Source organism: Bos javanicus, chromosome 24 (genome assembly GCF_032452875.1).
Source record: "Bos javanicus breed banteng chromosome 24, ARS-OSU_banteng_1.0, whole genome shotgun sequence".
Taxonomy (NCBI): Eukaryota; Metazoa; Chordata; class Mammalia; order Artiodactyla; family Bovidae; genus Bos; species Bos javanicus.
Window position 1 is genome coordinate 46,346,869 of NC_083891.1, and position 19,334 is coordinate 46,366,202.

A 19,334-nucleotide genomic window follows, 5' to 3' on the forward strand; every position below is an offset into this window, starting at 1 on the left:
CATCGACAGATGAATGGATAAAGAAGCTGTGGTACATATATACAATGGAATATTAATCAGCCATAAAAAGAAATGCATTTGAGTCAGTTCTAATGAGGTGGATGAACCTAGAGCCTCTTATACAGAGTGAAGTAAGTCAGAAAGAGAAAAACAAATGTCATATATTAGCACACATACATATGGAATCTAGAAATATGGTACGGATGAACCTATTTGCAGGGCAGCAATGGAGAAACAGACATAGAGAACAGACTTTTGGACCCAAGGCGGGGGGAATAAGAGAGCAGGACAAATAGAGAGCAGAGCATAGAAACATATACACCACCATATGTAAAATAGATAGCCAGTGGGAATTTGCTCAGGGAACTCAAACTGGGGCTCTTTGACAACCTAGAGGGATGGGATGGGGTAGGAGGCAGGAGGGAGGGGACAGCATATTCAAAAGCAGAGACATTACTTTGCCAACAAAGGTCCGTCTAGTCAAGGCTATGGTTTTTCCATAGCCTTGTGGTCATGTATGGATGGTGGTCATGTATGGATGTGGTCATGTATGGTCATGTATGGATGTGAGAGTTGGACTGTGAAGAAGGCTGAGCGCCAAAGAATTGATGCTTTTGAACTGTGGTGTTGGAGAGACTCTTGAGAGTCCCTTGGACTGCAAGGAGATCCAACCAGTCCATTCTGAAGGAGATCAGCCCTGGGATTCCTTTGGAAGGAATGATGCTAAAGCTGAAACTCCAGTACTTTGGCCACCTCATGAGAAGAGTTGACTCATTGGAAAAGACTCTGATGCTGGGAGGGATTGGGGGCAGGAGGAAAAGGGGATGACAGAGGATGAGATGGCTGGATGGCATCACTGACTCGATGGACGTGAGTTTGAGTGAACTCTGGGAGTTGGTGATGGACAGGGAGGCCTGGCATGCTGCAATTCATGGGGTTACAAAGAGTCGGACACGACTGAGCGACTGATCTGATCTGAGGCTGATTCATGTTGATGCATGGCAGAAATCAACACAATATTATCCTTCAATTATCCTTCAATTAAAAATAAACTTTAAAAAGTTTTTAAAAAATAGAACACTTTGATAAAAATCTCAGTAAGATCCTCTTTGACCCATCTCCTACAGTAATGGAAATATAAACAAATAGGACATAATTAAATTTAAAACTTTTGCACAGAAAAAGAAACTGTAAACAAGATGAAAATACAACTCTCAGAATGGGAGAAAATAATTGTAAATGAAGCAACTGACAAAGGATTAATGTCTAAAATATGCAAGCAGCTCATGCAGCTCAATATCAGAAAAACAAACAACCCAACCAAAAAAACGAGCAGAAGACCTAAACTGACATTTCTCCAAAGAAGAGACACAGAAGGCCAATAAACACATGAAAAGATGCTCAATGTCACTCATTATAAGAGAAATGCAAATGAAAACTACAATGAGCTATCACCTCACACCAGTCAGAATGACCTTCATCAAAAAATCTACCAACAACACGTGCTGGAGAGGATGTGGAGAAAAGGAAATCCTCGTGCATTATTGGTGAGAATGTAAACCGACAGAGCCGCTGTAGAGAAACAGTATGGTGATTCCTTAACACACTAGGGCTGAAACTACCCTATGACCTAGCAATCCCACTACTGTGATAGACCCTGAAAAAATCATACAAAAAGACACACGTATACCAATGTTTATTGCAGTACTACTTATAACAGCCAGAACATGGAAGCAACCTAGATGTCCACTGAGAGATGAATGGATAAGGAAGTCATGGTACATATATACAATGGAATATACTCAGTCATAAAAAGTAATGAATGTGAGTCAGCTGAACTGAGGTGGATGAACCTAGAGCCTGTTACAATAGAGAGTGAAGTAAGTCAGAAAGAGAAAAACAAGTATCATATATTAATGAATATATATGAAATCTAGAAAAATAGTACTGATGAACCTATTTGCAGGGCAGGAATAGAGATGCAGACCTAGAAAATAGACTTGTGGACACAGCACGGAAAGGAGAGGGCGGGACAAATTGAGAGAGTAGCACTGAAACGCATATATTACCATTTGTAAAATAGATAGCTATATAGTTGTTGTATAACACAGGAAGCTCAGCCAGGGACTTTGTGACAATCTAGAGGCGTGGGTTGGGGGGTAGGAGGGAGGGGATATATGTATACTTATGGCAGATTCACACTGCTGTACGGCAGAAACCAACACAACATTGTAAAGCAATTCTCCTCCAATTAAAAATAAATTTAAAAATATTTTTTTTAATGGACAAAAGGGGATGGAGAGAGGGGAACAAGGATGGGGGCATGGATTATACATGGGAAATGTCCTCTTTCTTCTCTCCCCCTCTTGTATACCCTACATCCCATGTTTTTAAATATTTTTACCTGTCAAACTGCATGAATGAAGAAATAATTATCTTCCCCATTTTGATGATCAAAGACCTCCAAACACCAAATTAATATAGTTCCAGGTGAAAATAGAAGAAACTTAACCTTTTGTTTGCCAGTGCAGTCCCTTGAATATTGGAGGATCATGTTTTCATTCCCTCCCCGAGAATCTGGCCTGGAAATACTAAAAAACGCAGTGCCCTCCAGCGCATATAAGGACAGAGGGCCCAGTCAAGCAACTGAACTCAGAAGCTTTAAGGAAACACTACCCTGGACCATTCTCATGGAAAGTTGAGGAATCACTGAGTTACATTCATTCTTTCTCAACAGTGATTTTCAGAAGCTCTTCGCCTAACAGCGGAGCACTGGATTTTCATGTGACCAGAGCAGAAGTTGGATCATGAGCTAAAAGAAGGGGAAAGGCCAAGAAAGGGGAAACTTAAGAAAACAGAAAAAGAAAGATGGCAAGCTTGACAATTTGCTAAGGATTGATCCTGATAATGACACTGGCTCAAGAGTTAAAGTGCTTTGAGTCTATAGGAGAATTGGGGCAATTCACCTCAAGCAAAAAGAAAGACACAGGGACCATGAGGCAGACAATTTACACACATAAACACACACAATCCAAATGACCAATAAAACAAGAAAATATTCAACCCCACCATTAACCAAAGAGAGAACATTGAAAAGCCCTTTTTCCTATCCAATTGGGAAATTAATCAATACTTTCAGCTGTTGGCAGGGACAAGTGGAGTGGGTGCTCTTCACAGCTGATGTGACTGTGAACTGATGCGTCCTTTTTAGGACACTTTGGGAACGATCATCAAAAGTCTTCACCATATGTACTCTATTTGACCTAGAAATTCCACTTAGGAAATGATCTTAGGGAAAGAATAATTTATCTGTGGCAAGACTTAGATTTTTTGTAATAACAAAAAATCTAGAGGGGGAAGACAATATAAATATCCAACTATAAAGTATCCAATGAATAAATGATGGTATGTATCTCCCTACACCAAAATGCTGCTGCTGCTGCTAAGTCACTTCAGTCATGTCCGATTCTGTGTGACCCCATAGACGGCCACCCAACAGGCTCCCCCATCCCTGGGATTCTCCAGGCAAGAACACTGGAGTGGGTTGTCATTTCCTTCTCCAATGCATGAAAGTGAAAAGTGAAAGTGAAGTCACTCAGTCGTGTCCAACTCTTAGCGACCCCAGGAACTGCAGCCTACCAAGCTCCTCCGTCCATGGAATTTTCCAGGCAAGAGTACTGGAGTGGGATGCCATTGCCTTCTCCACACCAAAATGCTACACAGCCCTTATAAGTAGGGATGTTGCTGCTGCTGCTGCTAAGTTGCTTCAGTCGTGTCCGACTCTGTGCTCCCACCAGGCTCCCCTGAACCTGGGATTCTCCAGGCAAGGACACTGGAGTGGGTTGCCATTTCCTTCTCCAATGCGTGAAAGTGAAAAGTGAAAGTGAAGTCGCTCAGTCGTGTCCAACTCTTCTCGACCCCGTGGACTGCAGCCCACCAGGCTCCTCCCTCCTTGGGAGTTTCTAGGCAAAAATACTGGAGTGGGTTGCCATTGCCTTCTCCGAGTAGGGATGTTGAGTGACATTTAATGGCTTAGAAATAAACATGCTCTGAAACAGGGGATGTTGTACCAGCACATCCTCTCAAACTATATACACTAAAAAGATCAGAAATAAGTGCTCAAAAATGTCACCAGTGATATTTCTCCAGGAATTATAGGTATTCTTTTTTCATTTTTGTATGTTTGTATTTTCTAAATTTTCTGCAATGATCAAATTTTTATTTTGTAATAAAAGATGGATAGCATATATTTAAAAAAAAAAGAATCAACAAAGTTGCAAGTTATTATGATGAGAACTACACAGGAATAGGGCAAATTTTCAAGGTTGGCTGGGAGCTGGGAGATCATCATTAGAATAACAGATATGTTTACATGCCCAGCTGAGTTGCAAAAGCCAGTGGTACTTGGAAACCACCGGGGACATGCTGGATGGAGGAGTGTGTTAGCCTTCTGCTGTTCTACTGACTGACCGTGGGAAACTCACTTCTCTTTCCTTGGCCACCAAGTTCTTTTCCCCTCTGATGTCCCTTGACTCTATGTAGGCAGGATATAATGATGATGGTACCCACATGTGAGGTCTCCTTTTTTGGAAATGAGGACATATATATGTCAATGATGGTGGGGAGGCAGTCAGGATTTTAGGAGACAAAGGGGTGATAAAATAGGACAGAGAATACAGATGTGTTTTTACACACTTTGTTTCCCTGCCTCCCATTGTTTCTGCAGGGCTAAAATGACTGAACTCACTCTTTGGGCCAGAAATGCACTTGATATAAGTTGCTTCACTTCTCATAAAACCAGAAGGAGTTGGGGAACTCTGGAAGCAGCAAGCTGTGATCCAATCCATCATGCCCTGGCTGGAACTCACCTTCCTCAAGTGTAAGAAGAAAAACTATGGAATAGGAAGCCAGGGAGAGTTGCTTTTGAACTCAGAGGGAACTTTCCATAGGTAGGAGCTGATCGTAGCTGAGTCGGTAAAGAATCTGCCTGCAATGCAGGAGACCTGGGTTTGATTCCTAGTTCGGGAAGATCCCCTGGAGGAGGAAATGGCAACCCACTCCAGTATTCTTGCCTGGGAAATCCCATGGACAGAGGAGCTTAGTGGGCTATAATCCATAGGGTTGCAAGTGACTTCTTAGCGACTAAACAAACCACCAAGACCAAGAAAACACAGGGTGCGCTCCGGGCTGTGCCTGTTCCTCCACCATGCCTTCAGGGCCTCCTGCGTCTTCCGCTTCTGTGAGCCCCCAGAACTTGCTCTTGAAAGGGTCATAAGGAAGTGCTGGGGCCTCACCTGTGCCCTAGTCAACAAAAAGACCCTGGAGAGGTGGCAAGGAGCGATGGGGCCACCCAGAACAAGGCAGAAGCCTGGGTGAGCCCAGCGCAGGCAGGGAGGGATGGCAGGCAAGTCAGCCTCTGGACACTGACCTCGGGGCATGTCCATGGGGTTGAAGCTGGCCAGCAGGTCACGGCACCACTGGCGATCACCCTCCACTTTGCTCAGCCAGTTGTTGCAGTTGAAGTAGTAACGGAGGTGAGGCCGCTTCATGTCGGTCACAATGACACGGTCCAGGTACCAGCTGGCGTTCAAGCCTGTGTTGTCATGCTCGATCCTGGGCCAGAGGCAGACACCCACACCATCACTGGTAAGACAGAGACAATGCCCCTTCCATACTGAAATCCCCCCAATGTTTTCTCAAACCAGAGGTTCAACCATTCTGATTCTGTTATTTCTTTATCTCTGAGGCTTCAGTTTCCTCATCTGAAAAATGAGGATTCCTTGCAAGGTGGGTGTGCTTATTAATGAATGTGGATTGCTACATTGCCCGTAAGGAAATATTGCCTTCCATGGAAAACGGAGGCTCACCAAGGCTTGCAGAAGGACTGTCTGGAGCTTTCCCTCTCACCATGACTCCCAAAACACACTCAGCTACTCAGTCCTACCACCCAGAGGAGCCCGCGTGGCCACATAGACTGGTGTTGCCCCATGGAAACATCACATGAGCTTCATGTGCAAGCCAGAAAGGTAACTTAGGTTTTTTGTAGCCACACTGAAAACAAAGGGGAGGTGAAGTTAATTTTAATAATATATTTCATTTAATCAATTTATCATTTCAGTGGGTAATCATGTACACATTTATTGTGATAATACATTTCGTTTAATCCCTTTATCATTTCAGTGGGTAACCGTGTAAACATTTGTTAATGAGATATCTTATATTCTTTATCTTGCACTAGTTTTTCAAAGACCTGAAGTGATTTGCACCTGGTTTTGTATCTGGTTTGGGCTAGCCATGTTTTAAGTGATCAATACTACGTGGGGCCAGGGGCTACCATAGAGATCCAGAATGTTCAAAATCTGGCCCCTATCATCTTCTTCCACTTCCTGTAGTTCTCTCCATCCTTGCCAGTCTAGTTTTCCTCTTTGAGGCCCAGTTTCTTCCCCAGAACTTGATCCTTGGGTGACCTCACTTTGCACCAAGCATTCCATTACAGTGAGGCCTTACATTTGCAGATCTTAACAGGACAACCACAGCTCAAGACAGCACACACCCCTACAGATGGTGTGTGTGTGTGTGTGTGTGTGTGTGTGTGCTCAGTCACTAAATCGTGTCTGACTCTTTGCGACCCCATGGACTATAGCCTGCCAGGTTCCCTGTCCATGGGACTCTCCAGGCAAGAATATTGGACTGGGTTGCCATGCCCTCCTCCAGGGGATCTACCTGACCCAGGGATCGAACTTGTGTCTCTCGTGTCTCCTACATTGGCAGGCGGGTTCTTTACCACTAGTGCCACCTGGAAAGCCCCTAACACACATGATATACACATAATGCGTGCCTCTGTCTGGCACAGAGCCCAGCACACAGTAGGACTTCAGCTTAGGGGCTGCCTTTCCCACACACTGACACTCTCTTCCCAGCCTTCCCCCATAAGAGCCCCTTTCCTGCTCATAACCCCCTTCCCTTGACACAACCAGTGCCAGAGCTTATTATACATCCTTTATTTTCCCAGGAAAAAGAGTTCACAGCCCTGTATTTCCCAGTGGGAAGAAGAAAAACAAGGAGTGATTGGACGCAGCATTTCACTCCTGTCCAGGCCCTCTAGTCTGGGTACAGTCAGACCATAGGTGATCTTGACAGGCTGACAGATGGGCATGAACTTGATTGGGGATGGGTAGTAGGTGGAGGCAGAGAAGGCAATGGCACCCCACTCCAGTACTCTTGCCTGGAAAATCCCATGGAGGGAGGAGCCTGGTGAGCTACAGTCCATGGGGTTGCGAAGAGTCAAGACACAACTGAGCGACTTCACTTTCACTTTTCACTTTCATGCATTGGAGAAGGAAATGGCAACCCACTCCAGTGTTCTTGCCTGGAGAATCCTAGGGACGGGGGAGCCTGCTAGGCTGCCGTCTATGGGGTCACACAGAGTTGGACACGACTGACGTGACTCAGCAGCAGCAGCAACAGCAGCAACAGTAGATGGAGGGGAGCAAAAAGGGACAACTGAAGCTCTTGCTCAGCAACCAGGCTGGCAGACTTATCCCCCCCACACATTCACAGAAATTCCCCCAGAGAACAAAGTCAGGGGAGATCTCTGTCAAAAGGCACCCTGCAATACGGCCTGGCATTGCTAACACTCACCGGGGGCTTACTGTGTGCCAGTTATTGTTCTAAACACTGACTCTTGAGTCCTCACTAACCCTGATGGTGCCCTAGGAGCTGGGCACCATTATTACAGATGAGGAAACCGAAGTTTGGAGAGGAAATCTCCCTGAGGTTCCACAGCTGGTAAATGGCAGGGCAGAAATTTGAACCAAGGCAATCTGGACGCAGAGTCTGCTAACCACTGTGCTAGGATTTCTCAGAGCTTATTTCCCCCAAGTGTGTGAAAAATTGTGTCAAGTTGTCATAACCCAAAGAAGTGAATCTCTAATGGGCAAGTTTACAGCACCATGACTCAGGATGGGAGGGGAAGATGTGATCACCTTTGGTCACCACTCAGATGACACCAGGAAAGCAGTCAACACCCAAGTGTCAATAATGAAAGCAGTTCCTGTTCTACTTGCCTTCATCTCACCCCACCCTGTCAGAGGTCAAACTCTCACCTGATTTTGTAGATGAGGCCCACATTGTTGGTTCTTACTCGGAACACATCAACGTTGGCTTTCTCAAAGGCAGATTCACTCCTGCAATGGTGTGCACAGTTAACACAGATCAGCACTTGGCTCAGAGGCCCAGGAGGAGAGCCAAGGGCTGGCAAATCCTACTTCCTCCACCGTCCCACTCCAGGAAGTGCTACTGGCAGTCAATTCCATTCTGAGATTCCTTTCTGACATGGTTTGGAGAGGTGGAAGGCAAGGATGGTTAGTATTCATTCCTTGCTTTCCCTCCCTGGTTCTCACGGGATCTTTGCTGCATGTCAGTAAGGCAAGGATGGTGAGCAACATTAGCCCCATTTTACAAACAAGTAAATTGCTAGTCCTGTCCCAGGTTCTGGGACCAGAACCTGGCTCTCCAAAGTCATGATCCAATCATCTGTGATTGCTCTGGGTTGGGAGAGTGGAGGAGGAAGGAAGGTGTGATAATGCCATGGTGCTCTTGGATCTGCAGGCCTCCTGGCCTCTCTTCCCCACCTGCCTTGCTCTTGCTGAGAGAGTTGCAAAGGCAGCCCCAAGCAGATGCAAACCTTGGGTGGTGGTCCACGGTCCTGCCATCCCAACAAGAGAGGAAACACTCAACCCAAACCAGCAATCAGGGACGTGGGGGCAGTGAGGGAATGCGTATTTGGCATCCCACAGATGGTGCAAACAGAAGCAAGTACACCTGAGATGTTTCTCAATGAGGTGCCCAAACAAGTCCAGACTTGGGAGCATCCTAGCATCCATCAGCTTAGATACGGGAAGGCTGGAGAACCGAGTCCTCCTGGAGTGGAAGCCGGAATCTCACGTGGACATCTGCTCTGTCTTCTGTGTGGGCCAGGACCCCCTCTGCTTGAGTCCAGGCCTGCTCGCAGCTCTTCCTGCCCCCATGGTGAAGGCCTTGCAGGACTGAGAGCTGTGGACCTCCCTCAGTGCTCCCAGCCAGGGCTCTCGGCAGCAGCACACAGCCCACGGAAAATGAAAACTAAAGAAGACATGCCTTTTTATTGGCCATCACCTGTTTCAAAATAAAAAGGGAGGTGAAGGGCCTTCTCCCCAAGGCAACAAGGCTCAGACTCTCTCAGTAACCAAAGGCTTTTAAGATTCTAGAGACATAGAAGCTGTGGTTCTGCACACAGACCCAGCTGGCAAAAAGTCTGGTCTGGGGAGAAACTGCCTTACGGTGGGCACATTGTGAGACACGGGGCCTAGGGCCCTCCTAAAGCAATGCAAAGCTCACAAAATCAGATGAAAATGTACACTGAGGTCACTTGTCAGGGAGAAGAGCCCAAGGGGTGTACTCTGGGCGCAGGGCTGGAGGAGGAGAGAGAGGTGGGAACTTCTGGGTTGTGCTGGAGTGAAATGGTTCACCCCCAGGCTGGCAGCTTGAACCTGTTAGAATCTCTCCTCCAAGGGTGAATAGCAACACCACCTGCATTCTGTGAACATTGATTCTGGGCATCAGGACTGTGTGAATGAAAAACAAGGAAATAAGAGGTATTTTCTATTTCAGTATATGAGACAAAGAAATTGATTTTGGGAATAGACAGGAGTCTCTACATCATATAAATATCCCATGAAACAGTCACCGTGGGAAGTTATATGATGGAATATTAGGCAGCCATCAAAAATTCTATTGTGAAAAATATTTAATGAAACAAAAACAGGTTTATGAAATGGGCATGGAAGGAAGAATAGGTTAAAAATAGAATGTACAAACAGAACAACCAATACATAAGGAACACCAAGTTAATTTAAAAACAGTAGAGGGGGAGGATTTATCCAAAAACATTGCATGATAAGACTGTTATGAAGTGTTGGTTACTTATTCTTGGCTGTATTTTTTTCAGTTTCCTGAAGGGAGCACGTCTTGTTTTCGCAATTATGAAAAAAGCATAGTCCCTATTTTAGCAGCCCCACTCTATCCAGCCTGCAGCTGCCCGTGGTTAATTCTTTGGAATGAATTTGAAGACCGCCAAGTGGCATCTGCTAAGGGTACATGCAATTTGGGGAACAACCAGTGCCTTTAGTAGGGGAAGAGGAAGGTGATTTGGAAAGAAAGCGGCTGGCTCTCTGGGGTGCTTCTCACAAGTGCTCCGGATCCAGCAGCTGCGTCCAGCACAGAGCGCTCTGCGTCTCCGGAGAGGGGCTGCGCATACAACCAGGTGGAAGGCGGAGTCGTACTTTCCAGCGTGTTTGTACTTTTCTATGCTGCTTTACAGTCGCTCGAAAGACAAAATTTAAAACCGAGATAGAAGAAGGGAAACAGGAGAGAAACATCTGCCGGGGTGGGCAGAGGGCGCACTCCTCGCTGTCTCCGGACCACAATGGAGCATCCAGGGCATGGCAAGATGGGAGGCACATCATAGTGGTTACAGAACGGAGACCAGCATCCTGGCAGACAGGAGCAAGGCCTTCTGGGGAATTCCCTGGCTGTTCAGCAGCTGGGACTCTGCACTTTCACTGCAAGGGGGGCCTGGATTCAATCTCTGGTTAGGGAACTAAGATTTTGCAAGCCACACAGTACAGCCAAGGAGGAAAAAAAAGAGCAAGGCCTTCTGTATTGCCAGGATCTCTGTTCAGAGGAAGGGAAACAGAGGACTGTAGGACTGTAGAGACTGAGCTACATGGACTCTCTCCTCTCAGGGAGGGGCCAGGACAATCCCAGATGAGCCCCAACCCCAACTCACTCAGGGTCAGTCTCCAAATCCCCCGCTTCCAGTAAGTCAGAAATCTAACTGAAGGTGGAGGGGAAACAGCAAAGGGCAGAGGGTCCCTGGTCAAAGGAAACATCACAAACAATAGAGACCTCTTCACATTTCCTGCGGGAGATGGCATGTTCTCCACGGTTGCTGGTCAATCAACACAGCCCCCCACCTGCGCCTGCTGTTCTGCAGGGAACCCACCCTCTCCAGGCGCTCACAGGGCATTTTAGCTAACTGCCGGGCAGGCTAAGATGCCAGGATTCTCCCACACTCTTGGGTGGTGAATTCTTAACAAGAGAACCGTGTTCCAGAAGATACATGAGATTTCCATCCTTTTGCCATATCCTGAACATGGGACCCAGTGCTGGGGGGTGGTCCTGGGTCACAGAGAATGGGGCTTCCTCTGGGATCCAGAGCTGCCGTCACTTTACTGGTGTGGAGGGAGGGGCAGATGTCAGCTAGTAGGGGAATGGAAGTGAGCGTGTCACACTCTTGGCTGACTATGAGAGGGTCTGATGTGTGCCGAGGAATTTAGACCCCAGACCGTGAGGGTGAGAACAATTAGCACGTTAACATCGGGCAGCAAGGTTCTTCTGGCCGCAGGAATTACTTTGTACCGGAGATGAAAACATCCTGATAAGCCACAAGAGGGTAGAAGGTAAGGCCTGGGGCAGAAGAGGAAAGCCGCAGGAAAGAGCAGAATTGAGGACAGAGAGAGGAGGCTGAGCGAGAAGCCGGCGGGGTGAGGGATGCGGCCAGAGGCTGCAGAGAAAGGGTTCGAGGAGAAATTTCAGGAAGGGTGGTGGCTTAATTTTAAAGCTGGGGGGAGGGTCTATCTAACATTCTAAGTTGTTTATGTTGCCTCCATGTGAACTCTCGTGCCCCGAGCTATCAGTGAAGTCTATGCACCCCAAGATGCCTTGTGAAGTGAAGTGAAATGAAAGTGGCTCAGCTGTGTCTGACTCTTTGTGACCCCATGGACCATACAGTCCATGGACTTCTCCAGGCCAGAATACTGGAGTGGGTAGCCTTTCCCTTCTCTAGGGGATCTTCCTGACCCAGGAATTGAACCAGGGTCTCCTGCACTGCAGGCAGATTCTTCACCACCTGAGCGATCAGGGAAGCCTTGTACTTTGTCTGTGTGCATGTGCATATGAGTGCACGTACATGTGTGTGCTTGTGGGTGTAAAACAAGGAAAAAGAGCTCCGTTCCAGGTGACAAGTGGGTGTGGAGGTGGGTTTTGGGTGACACGGTGTGGAGAGGAGAGAATAGCACTGGACACTGAGGGGAGAGGGTTTTGAGACCAGCAGGCATTCTGATCCAGACCCTAGGGATGGTGGGGGGGCGGGCGAGCCGGGCAGGACTTAGCTGCACCTACACCTCTCAGAGCTTGGACCTCTCAGCCCCCCACATCTGGATCGCGTGGCAACCTGCACTTCCTCAGAAAGCAACGCTCCCACCCGGACTTGAGCTCTCCATCTAGAATCAGAGGGTTTCAGATGGTGAGGATTGTGTCTTTGCAATTTTCTTTGTAGACAGGATTTCAGGTCTTGCAAACTCTGAAAGCAGACTTGCAAAGCAGCCAGGCTCTAGTCTCCTACTTCCACGTTTATCCTGCTCACTATGGTCAGATTCGTCCTCCTTGGCTGCGGAGTCCATCAAATCTCCACTAATTGACTTTCAGGCGAGGCCATCTGCGTCTAGTCCTCCCCTGCCTTTCCTAGCTCCTTCCTCTCTGCCCCTCCATGCAGCCCGCACTGGCCTGCGGTGCCCCTTGTGGCAAGCTGTCCCCCCTCATCTAAAGTACCCTCTTTCTGATCCTTTCTTATCAGAGTCCTTTTCACCTCTCGAGGTCCAGATTACATGTCCTTCCCTGTAAAGTCCTAATCTAGCCACACTGATACCAAATCATTGAGGGAGCTCTCTTAGCAAAGAATGGGATAGACGCTGGAGGTACAAGGCAGATCTCCCATCATCCTCTGGTTCCAGCTAGCATCCCTCTAGGTGTCACCTCCCTAGTCTCTCCAAGGACAAACAGCTGATGCTGCAAACATGCCTGTATATCAGAAACCACCCACTTCCCATGAGCTCCTGAAGAACCCTCTGCCCCAGCCGGATTGGGGCCTTGGTCTAATCTCTGCCCCCAGTGCCCAGCCTGAGGCAGAACACAGACACAGGAGAGCCCCCCATCAGCAGACCCACAGAGTAATGGGGGGACATTGATTCCTACATGCAGGGCTATCCCAGAAAAGCTGGCTGCCTTCCTGCAGTTTCAGCACTGCCTGGTGCCCTGCCGGCATGATGTGGTCTGTCTTCCCCATTGAGAAGGAAAGCTGGAACTCAGATTCCCAGGGAGAGGGGACTCAGTGATGAACCTTCACACAGGGCTATAAAAGCTGACTCCAGGGACCTTCCTGAGAGGGCATTTTGACAAAGGAAAAAGGTGAGAGGGGCGAGTCTAAGGATGCAGAAGCAGAGAGGAGGAAAGATGGTGAGGAACCACCACAAAAGGGGGCTGATTCTCTTTGTTTAGAAGAAGACAGGCTGGGGACTCTGGAAGCCAAGCTAGCCCACTCCCCATGGCCCAGCAGCTTCTCTCTAGAGGGCTGCGCTCCAGGAGGACACTTGGCAAAAAGGATGGAATTTCCATGTATTCTCTTTACCGTGCCCACAGCACTGGAGCAAAGGGCTTCCACAAGCGAGCCACTCATCAAGGTAAGCAGTACAAGGAGGCGGGTACCCTGTTCTGCAGAAATGGACAAAATAGGACGTTATGCCTGCCTCAGCACAGTCGCGTTTACACCCAGGTCAGCCTTCAGGGCGAACGTGTTCTGCTGGACCTGGTCGTTCTGCTAAGTACAGAGTCTATGGATGTCCTGGCCTGTGGAGCCCACCCTTCTCTCGCTTCCCCCGCCACACCTGGAGGTGTGGAGCCACGAAGCCCAGAGATCACACCCTGGAGCCCCAGGAGAACTGTGGGCGGAGACTCCCGCATACCCTCCAGGGCCACGGGGTTATGTACTCAAGGGAATGTCTGCATCAGGATCCTGGGGTTCGAGGACCAGCTTTACCGTCAAAAGCTCCATGATCCAGAGCCGCTCACCTCTCTCCTCTAGACCCCAGATTTCCCAAGAGCAGGTTGGAATAGATTTAGTGATTTTTACATCTTCCTTGGCTATAGAATCCTTGGAGCAAATAGAATCTGACTGAGAAACTCAGCAGGTAAGACAAGTATAAGCCAAGCTGCTCCAAAGAAAGGGAGGATAGGGTATTGGGAGCCCCAAACCAGCTCGCCAATCCCCTGCTCCACTTAGCACAGGGTGGAAACCAGTTGCCTAGGTAAGGCCCCGGCCATCTCTGGAATTCCATGATTCCACTCTAACATTACTGTGTGCAGTAACCCTGTGTGCCCCTGCGTGGCGTTGGGGGAGGAGGGAAGCAGCCTCTGCTCTTCACACAAGCACACTCACACACACACACACATTTATACAAACACACGCACTGACTTGAGTGTGCATTAGTGGACAAGTAGGTTTGATATGACATTGGTCCTGGGTGAGACATAGGTGCAGAGCATTTAAGATCATGCACAACCTTCACGCATGATCCACATGCATGACCTTCTCTTCTCTTCCAAACAGTCCTATGAGTTTGGTAAAAGGTGATTATCACTTGCGGATGATATACGAGGAAGTCAAGGCTTTGGGTGCAAAGGTATTTGGCCAAAGTTATAGGGCAACTAAATGGTAAAGTTGGACCTAGACCTCATTTACTGCCTGAGTATTTATTCTCCCACATCAAAGTACAGCTGATATGAATACTTGGAATTCTGGGATCCAAAGTAAACATGACTATACATACAAAAATCAACAGAGAAGCTTCTCTGGTTGAGACCTGGCTGGCATGTGGCCTGTCGTTAGTAAGGCCCATGCCACTTCATATACCTGTGGACACATGTGTCTTCCCTCATGGGCTCCAGGACTGCATCAACCCCCAGTACCAGCCCAGGACCCTACCAAGGCTTAGTCAGTACTCACTGGCTGGTGAGATGGAGCTTGGGAGAGAGCCCGTTCTCTCCAAAAATGGTGATGAAGACATTGGCATCTGTCCCCGCACCACGAACGTCCCCCGTGGCTGTGACCACCTCGTACACTGGAAGAGGAAAGGAGATGTTGGGGGCAGACTCAGAAGAGAACCCTGAATCCTATGTGGGCTCAGAGAAGCCTGGCTCCTGCTAACTCCACCAGGGATACCCAGCACAAAGGACTCTTGGAACGCTTGCTGCAACCCTCAAGACTCAAAGCCAGGATCAGACCCACATCGAGTCCTGCCATGAGACCACAGTCTCCCACTTACTGTTGCATGCTCATTTTACAGGTGAGGAACCTGCAGGCAAAAGGACAAGCCCTGGTCACACACTACACAATGCCAACACCAGAGCCCAGCCCCAGGCTCCCAAAGCCCATCTGTGATCTTTCCAGGACAGTACATGGATGCCCTCCTAGCCAAGATCTTCTTCAGAGCCTGTGCCTGGTTCTCACCTTCCTCTCTGCCCTCCACACAAGGCTGCCTCGCAGTCCTCACTTCCTGTGGCATTGCCTGGGCATTGCCATGGTGATCTCAGGATGACCCATCCTATGGATGGGGGAAGCAGAATTGCCAATGAGTCCCTTTAGGCACAGGCACTGATGTCTCCTCTCTTTGTGCCCTTGAAGTTTGTTCTCTTTGCTGTTGATGTGGTTTCTTTTGATGCCCTTGGTTCTGATGAAAGTTCCCGTGAGGAGGAGAAAGGAAGCAGTGCATTTGTGTGACTCCCTGTCTCTTCTGATAACCAAAGCCTTCACTCTTCACAGTCTACACCACAGGGATTTGATCTGCAAACGGCTCCTACAACCCTCCCCGAGATAACTCCAGGACCTGAAGTGTTGCCCATATGGTTTGCACTTATGCAAGGATGTTTTCAAACTGAGTCAATAGGAAAATGAGAACACAGTGGAAATTCCAGAACCACACCACATGAGAGAAGACATAAAGGCCTCTAGCTGCCTGGTTTAGAGAAAGGAGCACAGCCCAAAATAAATACACAAATAAAAATTTTAAAAACATAAAAAATTAAGCCATCATGAAGATGAAAAGGCAAGCCATAGACTAGAAGATATTTGGAATTCACACACAGGCATACCACGATAATACCTTGTTTTTATCATAATTTGCTTTATTGTGCTTTAAGATATTTTGTTTCTTACAAATGGAAGTTTTGTGGCAACCCTGTGTCAAGCAAGTCTGTTGGCACCATGTTTCCAACAGCATTTGCTCACTCTTGTCTCTGTATCACATTTTGGTAATTATCAAAATATTTCAACGTTTTTCATTATTATTATATTTGTTATGATAATCTATGATCAGCAATCTCTGATGTTACTATTGTAAAAAGATTATGACTTGCCAAAGACTCAGATGGCTAGCAATTTTTTTAGCAAAATGTATTTCTAAACTAAGATATGAGCAATTTTTTTAGACATAACGCTATTGTACACTTAACAGACTATACAGTGGTAAACGTAACTTATAGGCACTGGGAAATCAAAAACTTGGTGTGGCTTGTTTTATTGTGATATTTGCTTCATTGCTGGGCTCTGAAATCAAATCCACAATATCTCTGAAGTCTACCTGTAGCCAACACAGAACAGATGTTCAGAAGATGTAAAGAATTACACAAATTAATAAAAAAACAAAGACCACATGATTGTTCTAATGGGCAATAATTTGTTTTAAAAGTAAACATACACTTACCATAAGACCCAGAAATTCACCTTTTAAATATTTACCCAAGAGAAATAAGAACATGGCCATACAAAGACCTGCACACAAATGTTCACAGCAAGTATATGAATAATAAGCCCACACTAGAAACAACCCAAGTGCAGCCAAGAGTGAATGGATTTTTAAAATGTGGTGTATCTCTACAGTGGAATCCCACTCTGTGATGGTAATAAAAAGGAATGAACAGCTGACATAGGCAATGCCAATGAATCCCAAGCACATAACGCTGAGCAAAAGAAATCAGACAAAAATTACTACACAGTAAGCAACGCCAGTTATGTGAACTCTAATCTGTTCTAACAGAAAGCAGATCTTGGTTGTCTAGGGTTGAAGTTAGGGGGAATTGCCTAGGAAGGGGCACATGGAACTTTTGTGGGATAATTTAAATACCCTGTATATGAATGTTGCAAGAGGTTACAGGGATGTATACATTTGTCAATATGCATCAAACAACACAAGTAAAGTAGATTCATTTTATTGATAATTATGTCTCAATGAAGTTGAAAAATGGACAAAATACTTAAATAGGCATGTCATAAATGAGGATATCCAAATGGAAAAAGACTCAATGTCATTATTCATAAGGGAAATGCAAATTAAAATACAATGAGACACTATCATGTATGCATCAGAATGCCTAAATTAAAAGGATGGACAAATACTCAGTATTTTCAAGAATGTGGAGCCATTGGCACTCTGCATTACTGGTGGTGGTGGTGCTTTAGTCACTAAGTCGTGTCCAACTCTTGCAACCCCATGGACTGGAGCCCGCCAGGCTCCTCTGTCCATGGGATTTTCCAGGCAAGAATACTGGAGTGGGCTGCCATTTCAGCACATCTTCCTGACCCAGGAATCAAAACTAGGTCTACTGCATTGCAGGCAATCTCCTGCATTGCAAGCGATTCTTTACCACTAGGCCACCAGGGAAGCCCCATACATTGATGCTGCGAGTGTAAATTGATACAAGCCCTGGTAACTAAACATAAGCCCACCTTATGACTCAGTGATTCTACTTCCAGTTACAAATCCAAGAGAAATGAGTACATGTGTTCATCTAAAGATGTGTACAAGATCTGTATCATCTTTATCCGTAATAACTAAAAAACGCCCAAGGCCATCAAAATAGAATGGTTAGACAAAGGGTGATATATCCATAGAATGCAATAATACACAGATAATAAAAATGAACAAACTACGTAACAATACACAGATAATAAAAATGAACAAACTGTGTAACAAGTCACAATGCAGGTAAATCTCTTGGATATAATGTTGAGTGAAACAGAAGCTAGACACACAAAAAAGGGCTTTATAATTCAATTTATAGGAAGTTCAAGAGCAAAAAACGAAAGTGTGGTGATAGAATTAGGAGGGCTATTACCTCTGAGAAGGAGAGTGAAGGAACTTTCTGGAGGTTAGAAATGTTCCATGTCCTGTTCTCAATGGTGGTTACACAAGCATGCACATTTGTAAAAATTCAACATGCTGTACTTTTATGAGTTTTGTGCTATATATATACAATATATATATATAATATTCTAAGCGTGTTTGTGTGTGCTCAGCCAAAATCCAACTCTTTGCGACCCTAGGGACTATAGCTTCCTAAACTCCTCTGTCCATGGGATTTTCCAGGCAAAGAATACTGGAGTGGATTGCCATTTCCTTCTCCAGGGAATCTTCTTGACTCAGGGATTGAACCCACGTCTCCTGAGGCTCCCGCATTGGCAAACAGATTCTTTACCATTGACACTGAGCCATCTGGGAAGCCCATATGTGTGTGTGTGTGTTTCCTCAATTTAAAAATTTTAATTTAAAAGTTTTTCAAACAGCTGAAGAACTGTCTTAGAGAAGACAAATATCTCATGGAAAACACAAAATTCTGTTTGGTGCAGAGGATCCCGAACAGTAAAATCCCCTGATCAGCACAAAGAAGAACTGTCAACAGCAAGTAGGCTTCTCCTAGCAGAGAGCATGACAAATGGAAGATGCTCAATAAATAATTACACAGATGAATGAATGGAAAGACAAATTAATGAGTGAAACAATCAATGAAATGAGTGTGGACTATGAAATAAATTGACCAGTATGTAATCTCAATTCTACCATCACTGCCTCTATGATTTCAAACAAATTTCTTACTGAGCTTCATTTTCCTCATCCCTGAAGTAGAGATAAAGTCTTCTCTGAAGGATGATTATAAGGATTAAACCAAATAAAACAGTCTTCAACTTTCATAGTCATTGACCTAGCCTATTTCCACTTCTGGGAATTTATCTTACAGATACTCCGTCAGTTGGATGAAAGATACGCATGCCATAAGTGATAAACTGTTACCATCATCCCATCACCATCATCACCATCATCATCTCTAGTGTTGTCATCAACGACATTAATATTGTCTTCAACATAACTATCTTCATTTTCATTAATAACATCCCCAAGAAGGCCGCCTTGGGAAATTATATTCCCATAGATGCTGGGCAGCCCCTGTCTGAGACACAGGAGAGAAAAAGGGCCCCAGGGCTGGAAGCTTGGGCAAGACATCCTCTGAGGTCTCTTTGAAACCCGGATTCTGGAGGAGTCACTCTCTTGTCCTCAGGGGCCCTGTGTAGGTCAGGGGGTAGACCAATGCACCAGGTCGGCCTGTACCCTCAGAGCATCAAGAGG

General features: G+C 46.2%; 1 protein-coding gene and 1 long non-coding RNA gene across 2 annotated transcripts in view; one reads left to right on the forward strand and one right to left on the reverse strand.

Annotated features, from left to right (window-relative positions):
• LOC133237710 (uncharacterized) overlaps positions 1–19,334 on the forward strand; it is a 485,111-nt gene that overhangs the window by 348,312 nt on the left and 117,465 nt on the right. The window lies entirely within an intron of this gene.
• LOXHD1 (lipoxygenase homology PLAT domains 1) overlaps positions 1–19,334 on the reverse strand; it is a 210,190-nt gene that overhangs the window by 188,101 nt on the left and 2,755 nt on the right. Inside the window, exons 2-4 of the mRNA XM_061400078.1 lie at positions 14,882–14,996; positions 8,106–8,186; positions 5,429–5,613 (exon numbers count right to left, since the gene is read on the reverse strand). Coding sequence (XP_061256062.1) covers positions 5,429–5,613; positions 8,106–8,186; positions 14,882–14,996 — 381 coding nt within the window. The remainder of the gene's footprint in view (positions 1–5,428; positions 5,614–8,105; positions 8,187–14,881; positions 14,997–19,334) is intronic.